General features: G+C 39.1%; 1 protein-coding gene across 1 annotated transcript in view; it reads right to left on the bottom strand.

Annotated features, from left to right (window-relative positions):
* GALNT2 (polypeptide N-acetylgalactosaminyltransferase 2) overlaps positions 1 to 12,221 on the bottom strand; it is a 90,238-nt gene extending 78,017 nt beyond the window's left edge. The window contains exon 1 of the mRNA XM_041468830.1: positions 11,994 to 12,221. Coding sequence (XP_041324764.1) covers positions 11,994 to 12,119 — 126 coding nt within the window. The 5' untranslated portion in view covers positions 12,120 to 12,221. The remainder of the gene's footprint in view (positions 1 to 11,993) is intronic.
* Positions 12,222 to 12,320: the final 99 nt, after the last annotated feature.

Raw genomic sequence — 12,320 nt, 5'->3', positions numbered from 1 at the left:
AATTATCAGTATCAACAAGAAGGCCACTGTCTTTAGTTTTAAACAAAAAAAAAAATCCCAAAACACTGAGAACAAAAGTCACACACACATTTTGCCAAAGTAACTTCTACATCTATCTTCATTTGTATAATAAAATAGAATCTCTACCTAAAAACCTGTTTAAACTAATTACGCTTAAAAAATACACACCATGTGCCATGAGGCTCTGACAAAGCATTATGACACTAGAAGAGGAAATCAACACAGTCATATAACTAAGGGAATAACCTATATAAATATATAGCTAGCGATAAACTCAAAATAAGATTTATAAGACTCAAACAAAAAAACTATTAATAATCAAAGCCAACTACAGACATTTCTTTTGCATACAAAAACAAGTGCTTAAAGTCTTAAACTCAGATAATGTCTGTGGAATATTTTATAAGAAATTGCCTTCTTAACTACAGCGGGGCTCTAAGCTCTACCACTCACATCTTTTTTTAAAAGCAGACAATGTCTTAGAAAACGATCAAGTACCTATACCCACCACCATCCAACACTTTCCTTGTTCAACATTACAAACAGCCTTTCATCACAAACTGGGTGTATTAAAACCAACACTTAACATAGTTTTTTAAGTCTCTACAAGATTTTACCAAATCGTTCAAGTAAAAGCTCCCTTAAAAAAAAATCTTCAAAGGACAACTGACAAAGCAATCAGTTTTTACATCAATTTTCTTCCATACTTCTACACTGGAAACTTATCTCAGAAACTGGGATAACAACATCATGAGATGACAGCCACAATCGCAATTAATTTGAACAAATACCATGACATTTCCAAACTGTTGCCTGCCCCTGAGCTGTAAGCTGCTCTTGGAAATAAACATTATAATACCACAATTCTAAACCAAACTGAGCATGTGTGAACTGAGGGTTTCAGAAGCAGTCAGCATCAACCACACTAAGATTAGACACTAGACGTGGTTCCCTGCATAGCCTGACTACTGTACCACCTCCAGATCCATACTCTAGTAAGCTCAGCAACAAGTATGAGGCCCTACTGTACCTCAGTGCTGAAGACTGAAAAGCTTGAGCTATCTTCTCCATATGACATATAACCTGGGACATTATAATTTCTTGAAGTCCATTCAATTACTGAGACTTAATCAATAAAAGCCAATTATCTAATAAAGTTTGTTGAGTACAAAACAAGTCTGGTTTTGAGCAAAAGGCCACAGTAAGAGATAACGACATGAGAATTTCTACCATATGATCACAGCTAACACTCACACTCAGGTATCTAAATCCTGCTGGGAATAAACCCTTTTCTAAATTCATGGTGTAGAAATAACCTGTTAAGACCATTCAATCTTTAACACAATAGAACCAGGACTCTAAACAGTGCTACAACACAAACAACATTCAAAAGTGGTGGTATCTTTTCACCACTCTTTCCAATACAGTTGAACAATGTTTACAACATCCAAGCTTACCAAGAAAAGGATTACTTATACAGAAACAACCTAGAAAATGTTATCGGAAATTGTCAAAATATTTTCTACATGCTTAACTAAAAGAAAAAACAATTACCAAATCTGAAACATCTGCAACCACTAGGGAATAATGAAAACAAAAAAAAAATTTTTTTGAAAGTCATGCACCATGATAATCCATCTGTATAAAATCAGGTTTTGCCCAAGTTTTTGGCTCTTAGAATTGCAAGCACATGAGAGAGAACATTAAATGATTGCAGGCTGATTTTAACACCTTGATTTTCTCACTATTGTTCCCAGGATGCAAGAGGCATTAGTTAACTCAGCAGGTAACCGAAATGGATTTTTAAGCAAATAGCTTTTGCTTTGTATAAAGACAGATATTTTAGGTCTAGGCTAACGTGAACATCAAAATCAATCTCTTGCTTATTTTTACTAGAGAATATTCAGAAAGCATTTGGAATAACTGAGAAATTGTACCTTAAAAAGAGATATTGCACTCTTACCAAGCCTTTCAGAAACCTGATAGTCATTGCAGAGAAGTGTTTCAAATTATTTTTTTTTATTCTCTGATCAGTGTACATTTTGCCCTAACATATTTCTAAGTCTTGTGATACTCGGGGGTGGTATCAACAACCGGTCACTCAGTTCAATCTTTTCCCTAAGAATCTACCAGGCTAAACAACACTTGCACTTATATCTCTACAGGGAAAGAAGTTGCCTGAAAAAAAGTGCCTTCAGACACAGTTTTTGCTGTACAAATAAGTCAAGTCTCTCCATCACTTTTTGAGCCTTAAGCATGAAAGCTAAGGATGTAAAGAAGTGCTGATGTTTGCTAGCCCAGTGCCCGCTACTTTTCATTTAAATACTTCTTTCAGACTCCAAATGCCTTTTAATTTAATTGTCAAGACCTGTAAATTCTTAAGACATACTTATTAAGAGAAAGCACACAGGTTAGCATATGTGGTGGGGTCATTGTCTTTGACAGATATCTATCACATTAATAGGTTTTAAGAATGATTCCTAAAAGAGCACAGAATCAAACTCCAACTCTCTCACCAGGTCCTTACAGCACTTGCTACAATTACTGTTCACCCACAGCACTTTCAGAGTACACTGAAAGAAAGGTATACACTTCTCAGTGGGACGAAAAAGAACATTTCCTACACTAAAACTTTAAAAAGTAGTCACTAACATAGTGTATATGTGTTGTAACTATTCCACGTGGTGGAACAGTCAGTTTGATGTTTGTTGAGGCTGAATGATATAGCACATCTTCATTTCAGCGGCTGCTGGCAAAGCAACACATTGTGTTGTGAGAGCACAAGTCAGAGGACTAAAGACCAGCCTCTATTTGCTCCACTCAGGTAATGCTAAGGCTGCAGTTGATGGATGGTCTGCCACAGCAACAGGAAGGATTTTGGTATTCCACTGTAGCAGGAGCCACGCACCACCCATAACAAGAACTTATTACACTGTCTGGACAACATATGCAGACCTAATTTTATGACACAGTGACACACTCCAGCAGACAGATTCTGCAATTCCATCACCCCCACGCTCTTGGTAGGCACACCTATCACAGCAGCGGTTTTGCCATGGGGGGGGGGTCACCCAATATTGGAACAATGTAGCCTCCAAGTATCAAGGCTGACCCACTATTAGTTGGGAGCAGTTTGCAACAAAATGAACAACTTTATGAGCACAAAACTTTCCTTTTCCTTACCAAGGTCCCAAGAGAGTCAAAGTATACTTGAGTGAACAGACTTTTCTATTTCACATAAGAGAAGCAAGAAAAGAAAAACCAAGCAACTCAAAAACCTTCACACCACCAAAGCACATAACCATTAATATATACACACTCGCATATTTATTGACCATCTGTAAACCAACAGGCCAGATAGAGAAAATTTATTTTAGTAACAAATTTCAGCTGTGCTCATATCTCCAGGGTGGCTAAACATTTGGAACTTAATACAAGGAGAAAACATTTTTCTGGTCATCAAGTCATAGCTCTTTGAGAATTCATACACAACAGCATTAGCTGGGTGCCAATTCTCTGCATAGTCTTTCCTTGGCCAAAGTCCTTTTGTTCAAGCAGATCTGTTGCTCAGTACAGGCACTTTGATAACATTTGAACTCAGGAGAATCTCTAGTTATTCTCTGCTCCCTAAATAAAGGCCCCAGGTTTTATGACAATTTTACAGCTTCAGAAAAGTTATTAACAACTGAACTTGCAACCTTTTCAATAGGCTCTTTTTTTCCACACAAAACCACAGCTATAAAGAAGAGAAATCCAAATTATTGCCTTTGATGTGCACTACATAGCTATTTTGGAGATGTATGGAATGCTCTAAAATTCAAACTTGTTCTTTTACTATCCTGTTCTTTTCCCATTTGAATTTCACAAGCAAAGCTCAAAACTAACATCTATCTGCACAGTCCCCGTCACAAATGTGCTCCTGTCAGTTGATGGAGCTATTTGAACTAGCCTGTTTTGACTTGTTTAAAACACAACACAGGTACTCTGAGCAATTAACAAAATCAGTGTACGAAACAGGGATAGTGGGAAAAATTAAACAGTTCAGACAGATGAAAAGTAAACAAGGAAAAAAAATAGTCTTGATAGTAATTTTAGCAGGCTACACTGGAAGCCAAGCCAGGCTACACTGCAAGCCATATTAACAAGTTACCTTGGTTTTGCAGAAGAAAAACAGCTTTTAACATTCAATGTGACAGATCCAAGAAAAAACACAAACAAACAACAACAAAAAATCCTATCTATAATCCTATCTATAAGTTTAAAATATGCTATATCCCAACAGGGGATTCAGTTTATAGAAAACACATGCTGATTTTTTTTTAACTTTCTTGATCATTAATGACTTCATGTGACACAATAAATAGCAGGCCTGCTTAATTAATGGTAATAACACATGGTTAATGAACATTTAAGTGAATGACAGGTAAACACACACTCTGGATATGTCAGTAAGATACAAGTATACAAAAAAAATCATTCTCCAAGTAATGGAGGAACAGGAAAAAACATCAGACATTCAAATATCTTCACTTCCACTTATCAGAAAAGGTCCCCTGTATAAAGATTCCTGTGGAAGAACTTTACAGACTTAGAGGGAACATGAAAGGTTCAATTTCTCATGTTAGCTAGATTCTCTTATGGCACATCTTCAAAATTCCAAACGCACAAACCAAACATTTTGATGTGGACACCTAACTTTTTTTCCCCATCTTCCCTCCTCAATCCATCCCTTATTCCTTTGAAAGCTTAAATGAAAGGGAACAGCAGAAGAGAAGAGAGCACCTTACTTAATCCAAAACAAACAGCATGAAAGATTGCACCCAGGTTTCAAAATTTATATAGCTTAAGATACCACCACTTTGCATTACATGCTGGCAATATGCAATTTTAACCACCTGCTTAGCGTTTCCTTCTGCAACACCCACACTGATACTCCATTTCCACAATATCCTGATATATTCGGGCAATGACATTCAGCCCCACATTCCGGAAAAAATTGAAAATGCCTCACTGCTTCCTGCAGATTCATTTTTAGAATTCAAATGATTTGCCAACACATGGCATTGCCAACATATTAGCAATACACATCTTCTCCTAAATCCTAATAAAAATCACATTTAGCCACAATTCTACTGTTGGGCAGAGAGTTAAAAAATGTCTGTACACCACCTGGCTATGTATTGTTTTGTACCACTATAGCTTAACCACTGTCAAGAGTAGGTTATTTAAGAAAACTAAGTGGACCAAATTGACTTAAATCATTTGCACTGACCTAATTTGAGCAGTTTCCATTCGCAGAACTAACTGTGTTCTAATGTTTTCTTTTCAGAGTGATTTAACTTAACCAAAAGTATTAATATTAAATTATTTATAAATTATATGTAGCTACCAAAAGCCAAGCAAACCCATTTTCTAGGCTGCCTGGTAGAATTATTTCTAAACAGCTTCTAGGCATGCAACAAGGGTCACTCTGCTGGGACACCCAGCTCCAAGACAAAGGTGTCTCTTCTATTCTGTAGTAGAGTATCATTGCAAGCAGCTTTCCAGCAGACAATACCACTTCTCTCATCTGACATACCATCATTTTAACCAGCAGTACTAGTTATGCACAAACACTTAGACAACACATCAGATTGAAAAACTGAAAAGGACAGGCAAGTCAAAAGAGGAAAAAAATAATAGGATTTCCAAGGAAAAAAATGTAGAATTCTCAAGTAATTTTGAAGACTAAGAATTAAGTTTTCTAAGATTTGTTTACACAGTTTATATTTTTATTCTAGACTGGTGCAAAGAATAAGTGAGGTAGCACCATTGAGATGTATCTTGTATTTTTTTTTACTTCATATAAAGTCATATTGTGCTTTTTCTAAATTAGAAAAAAGTGCTATTTTTTATGTTGTATCTTTGGAAGTGTCTAGAACACGTGGAAAAAATTACTGGCATTTATTTGCAATACACCTCAAATCACAAGACTAATGAGACAAAAACAGGTAAGGCCCATGCACAATTAGTTAGTGGACTACCTAATTTTTAAAATGCATCTGTCAAAGGACATCACTACAACTTACAACCTGTGTACCAGAGATTCCAGAAAGCAGCCAACCACAGCAGCAATGGAACAACACAGAAGCACAGCAAACCACTACAATACCCACATGAAAGTGAAAAGTAATGGGAAAAGGTGGTTAACTACTCCATTTGGTATTTAACTACCAAAGAAGTCATTCTTGTTTCGCCAACCCCTTCTATCTACGGCCCTGCTCTACTTCTGCATTTATGAAACAAGCAGCTAACAGTAATCCAAGAGCCATAGCTTCTGTATCACTCATCAGCTTCTAACCTAGCAGGTTGCAGAGGACAACACAAGTCTTCTAAGCAAAGAACTAATTTCTCAATGTCAACAAACAAAAAAATTTTCTCCCTTAAAAAAGGAGAGGAAAAGAGAATACAGCTACAGACCTAGAGACTGCACAGAATTTGCAATAGAACCTTTTCACTGCACCCAAAGTTAAGTTTTATGAAGTAATCCATAAAAATAAGTGGCTGAATTGCCAAGACAGTAATTTAGTCAATTGACATATGTTAGATTAAGAAAATATACATACATGTATGACATTTACATTCTAGTGAGAGGACAGATTTATTATTGAAGTGCCTGGACATTTAATCTCTTTCCCATTTATTACAGAATCATATAAAAGAAAGATCTATTAGCAGAAACTGTTACCTGTTATAGAGAGGAACATAATTTTCTATCTCCTTGCACCTTCTAGGAAGCAAATGATACAGAAAAGGACATTATGACAATTTGACTTTAACCTCTGATATCTTCACTTGTCTCAAGATCAAGCTATCAGAAATCATATTCAATGCCACAACACCTAAGGGAGTAAAGTTACATTAAAAATGATGCAGCAAAGTAAACAGTATTTAGAAATTAAAGCAGGCAATGCCTTCCTGTGATGAAAGAAACCAACAGAGTTGAAGTTTAACCCCTTTGTTTCATATGCCTCAAGAGAAACACTTAAGGTGCACATAAACAGATTAATGAATTTAAGTTAACACACATTTCCTTTCCTTCTTACTTAAACCATCAAAAAAGCATTTAGGTACACTAAATCTGTAGTTTATGCAGGAAGAGAGGAAGACTGCTATGTGTGCCATTTCATACAACGTCAATAAAAGCCTCCTTTACCAGTAATAAATAGTAGAGGGGTCCCAAAATAAAAAAAAAAAATAAAAAAAAAAAAAAACCCAAAAAGGAAAAAAAAAAGCTTAGTGTATGCTGAAAGAAGTAATTTTAAAGTTTTACCCATACAGAACAAGAACTTACAAGGCTTGCTTCTTTTTCCCCTGCTTTACTCAGTGATTGAGACATTTTTAATCAATTACATACTCAGTATGAAGCATCACCCTTTACCTTCATTTATTTCACCTCAGCTAGCTCCAGTACAGTCACCTATCTAAAGTCTGCTCCATAATAAAGAAAAAAAGCAAAACAAAAAAAGGGAAGCGATGGGAAAACTAGCACTATGTACAGGATAACCAGTTCCACAGGAAAAGCCTGCCTCCTTGTGGCTCAACTAGCCCCAAATTAGATTTCTCCAGTTCATTCCATTACACCCAGTAAATCTGGCAAGCCAAGAGAGTAACAGCCTTCTACTTCAAGGCAGTTTGGGGTTTTGGTTTTCAGGGGGGGCGGAGTTGGTGAAAACAAAAAATGTTTCTAAATGTAGGAACTACCTGTGAAAGTGATCCATCATTCCTTACCAATATATTGCTTTTGGCCTTCTCCTCTAGACAGGGTTGAAGATGACAGATGCTCCACTTAAAAACAACTGAGATTCTTTACATGGCAACAAATGCAAAAGCTTGTCAGCACTCTGGCACCTAAATCCAGAAGGCTATGAACCTTAGTTCAGCTGTGGCTTAACCTTGCAGGCCTCTCTGGATGCCTTAGCTTTCACCAGTAAATCTCCATTCTGCCCACAGATCTCCTTCTGGAGATGCCTCTGAGGATTTCTCTCTTGGAAGCAGCAAAGCATTTGGCACTTTCAATAAGATGCAAACCTTCCTCTGTCCAGCCTGAAGGGCTCAATTACAAGGAGCTACTTTCTTAATGCCTAGAAGAGCAAGTTCTTTAGTAATCAGCTGGAGTTTTTGGCTGGTTTTGGTGTGGGGTTTTGTTGCATTGGGTTTTTTAATTTCTTTTTGATTGCAATCCAGTCACTCTATTGTGCAAGAGCTTAGTCGTTCAACAACTTAAAATCTGTGTGACAAATATACAAATTCACACCAGTCTTAGGAGGGGATCACATCAGGATAACTTTGGCTTTCTAACCATCTTGCAGAAGCTGCTCCATTTTTATGCAAGTCTGAGACAGAGAGCATGAACTGCTTTTGCTCTGGGTTAGGAAATTTATCCATGAAAAGAAGGGCACTTCCAGTCTCCACTCCAAAGGCTTTTTAATATAAAACACATTTAGTGAACATAAAAGTAGACCACATTTTTTTTCAGTCTCACAATTGTTAGGCTTTCAACTTGCTCTCTTCTCTGTCACAGCCTCTGTATGGGAACCATTTCTCTAACCTTTAGACGTAAATCAGACTCACTCTTTCCAATCTACAGCTCAGTGATCCAGCTGGAAAGGAGTCAAATGAACATGGCTCTCTCATGTTCACAAAAATTTTGATTGGAGATGCACTGGAGAGAAGAAGGGGAAAAAACCCAAAACACTTCTGTCCCCTTCAAGCCCCTTGAATTAAAGGCTTTGATTCTACCCTGTTCTTTTCAAGCAGACATTTTTTTTAAAAAAAGTTGTCGGTTCCAGATGTGAATCACTTCTTTCTACTACAGTTTTTATGCCTAGGTCCAGAATGAGAAGCATTGTACCCTTTTTTTTTGTTGTTGTTGTTATTATTTACACATTTACCAGTGAGGTATCTTGTGCTTTGTGTGCTTTAGACTCTTTCACGCCTACTCAGACCCTAACAGGTCAATATACTGCGCACAGAGCTGTGGATTGCACCATTGTTGAAAGGGGCCAAAAACTTTATCAAGGCTGTACCACATCCTGCAACATCCAAACAACTTCACAGATATTATTAGAACGATTGTAAATGAAGAACCAAAATAAGCAGGAGCTTAGATTAATTCTGACACTACTCTAATAAGAAAAGCAAATTAGAAAAAAAAAATCACTCTTTTCTCTTACTCAGGTGCAATCCTGGCAGAGAGCAAACACCTTCAATTCTACTGAAGAGAAAGACAATTGGTACTGTTCAACACACCACAGGACTGGGTGCCAAACCAGACAAGTCCAGTATGTCTGAATAACACATAGGTCTGTGTATGGGGAAAAAAAAAAAAAAAAAATATAATCCTTATGGAAAACCACATTCTGTTTGTACAACCAGATCTGTAATTAACATGCAAATTACTTAGACAAATGATGAACTATCCCCTCCTAGTTTTTGTAATTTTATAGACTGAAAACAGCAAAGACTACAATTTATTAAAAATTGTGTTCTCCTATAAGCAACTGCTTCCATTATCTTGAAATAGTGGGCAAGTAAAAAGGACTACATGAAGTCATACACAGCAAGAAATTTACTACAGCAGGGTTTCTGCTCATAAGTTTAAGACAGTTTGTTTTTTTTGCTTTACACCAGTGTCTGGCACTAAGTTAATAAGCCTTTTATTCTGATTCAAAAAGCTATTACACTACACACATCTTCCTCTACTTACATTTGCTAACCTATGCTGAAGCCTGGGATTAAATTTTATGCTTCACTGACAGAAAATAGAATCCTAAATCACCAATCCACATATAATAGTTCATTTCCCCACTTGTTTCTTGTTGTCACAGTATCTACTTACTTCCTTACCATGGCCTTACTTTAAAGTTTCATATTTTTAAACACAGCACTGGGCTTCAGCTCAGGTCTATGAAATGTCTCATTTTCTTGAAATTGTTCCTTACTAAACTTTCCCAACTACCCAGACCAGTAGGGTTTACTAAATTTTGTGCAGAATGACACCAAATAATGCTACCAAAGCAAGTAACGGGTTCATTGATCTCTTAAAACCATAATAAAAACTGCTACTAATATCAATAATAAACAGCAACAGGTTCTACCAGATTAAACATCAGACTCTTGCTCAGAAATACTGGTTTCTTTCCTATTTTATTCTCACCAAGTCTTCTAGGTGACCTTGGGCAAATCACTACCCCCACACTGCAGTTTTCTCAGCAGTAAAAATTAATTGAACAGAATTGCAAATCTGTCTGGAAACTCCAAATGTAACACACCATAAGAGTTAAAAATATATTTCCCTATCTGCAGATACATTTGCCTTGATAGCTTTTCTTTATCCCATTATATAGCAGCAGTGTAAGATTGCTTTTACTTTCTAAATACACTCTGGTGGTTCTTCAAGAAAGGCTTTAGGCTACTGCCTTACTTTCACATGCTTGATCTATTTCTGCTATTGTATCTACTTTGAAGGACCAGGAGCTTGTATGTGGCAATACATACTTAGACTTATTCTAATATATTACATCAAAAGTCACTGTTGAACATATTCCTAAGGTACAGAGACAATAAAAAACAGGACAGAGAGGCAATTATCAGTGAGCAGTGACTCATTCTCTAAACCCTTGCTCACATAAGTAGCCATCCAAGTATTTGCTTCCACAACCCGACACAGGAACAAGTCATCAGCGTTTTTTTTACAGGGAATACATACATTAATGAACCAAACTGCATTAAAGAAACATAAAAATATTCCTTTTCATATATCAGCTAGACCTACAAAGCACTACTTTTCATTTAATAGGAGGCAGCAATTCATTAGCAAACAACACCGTTCAAGTGTAGCGCACTTCATTCAATTGCCCTCTTGCCCTCTTCTGGGTTTTTTGTAAAAAATTACACAATTATGCTTTACACCTTTCCTATTTCAAAATAGAAGGCTTAAACAGCAGTTTCTAAAACTCTTGATTTTGCTAATCTTTATTGCAGGCGAAATACCACAAAAAAAAAAAAAAAAAAAAAAAAAAAAAAAAAAAAAAAAAAGCAAAAAAGCACTTAATTTTTCTAAGCAGAGATAAAGGGAAGTGGCAACTTTGTCCACATCATGCCACAAAACCCCGTTCTGATTGACACAAACGTGAACTGTGATGTGCTTAACTTCCAGCTGTGCTCCTGATCGATGAATTACTACAACACCTAGAAAAATCTATTTAATAACCTGATGACCAGAATACTGAAAAATTACTCATGTATTGTCCGCAGGGAACTTCTTGAACATTAGCAACACTCGTAACATGAGCTGCTATAAGAAGGAAGAGACAGACCTTCCACGCCACAGACACAAAACATGACAAATCCGGCAATTTCCTGGAATATTGCAAAACCGGTCGGAAAACGGTACCCTTCAGACACAGCGCTAAAGAGAAAGGAAAGCGCGTTGCATCCAAAGGGAAAATGCATTAGCAGCTCGGATCCTCGCGTGCTCTCTAGGTGGGAACACGAGCCCGAAGGACTCCGGTGCCGGCGGAGAATGCTGAAAGGAGCAGACGCTCTGTGCCGGGAGCGGAGCGGAGCCAGGCGGGGCCCCCCCGCCCCGGAGCGCAGCCCCGGCCCTCCCCACACCAACTTCCCCCGGCCCGGGACGTGGCCGGCTGCAGTTGGATAAGGAGCGACGCGACGGGGCTGAAATCGGTCTGAAGTCCACAAAGAAGCCATCTGCCTCCGGGAAGCGGGCTGGAGAAGGGCGGGCTGGAAGGGGGAAGGAGCAGCCCGTGGCAGTTTCACGCCGCCTGCAAGCGAGCGGTGGTGAACAGATGCCCCCGGCCGCCGCCCCTGCTCCCAGCCCGAGGGCCGCGCAGCGTTGCCTCCCGTCCGGCCCGCGCCGCCCCGCCGCCGGGGCAGGGAGCGGGCACACGTTCCCCGGGCTGAGCTCTCACCTTCCTCCTGCCGCCGCCTCCGCCACCGCCGGCCAGCGCGGCGCTGCCGCCCGAGTACATGTAGTAGGCGATGCCCAGCACCCAGAGGAAGGCGAAGCAGAGCAGCAGCCGAGACCTGCGCCGCATCCTCCCTCCCGCGCCGCCGCCAGGCCACCAGGAAACGGCCGCCAGCAGCCGCCGCCTCCGCTCCTGCCGCCGCCGCCGCGCAGGGTCAGGGGGCAGAGGGCGAGCGCCCGCCCCCCGACCAATCCCGCGCCTCCCGGCCCCGCGGGGGGCGGGCCGGCTCCGCCGCCGTCGCCATGGTTGCAGCACGCCGGGCCGCCGCCT

This window comes from Pyrgilauda ruficollis, unplaced genomic scaffold, assembly GCF_017590135.1.
Source record: "Pyrgilauda ruficollis isolate IOZ18807 unplaced genomic scaffold, ASM1759013v1 scaffold101, whole genome shotgun sequence".
In the NCBI taxonomy this organism is placed as follows: Eukaryota; Metazoa; Chordata; class Aves; order Passeriformes; family Passeridae; genus Pyrgilauda; species Pyrgilauda ruficollis.
Note: the sequence above shows the minus strand (reverse complement) of the source record. Positions and strands in the feature narration are given on the sequence as shown.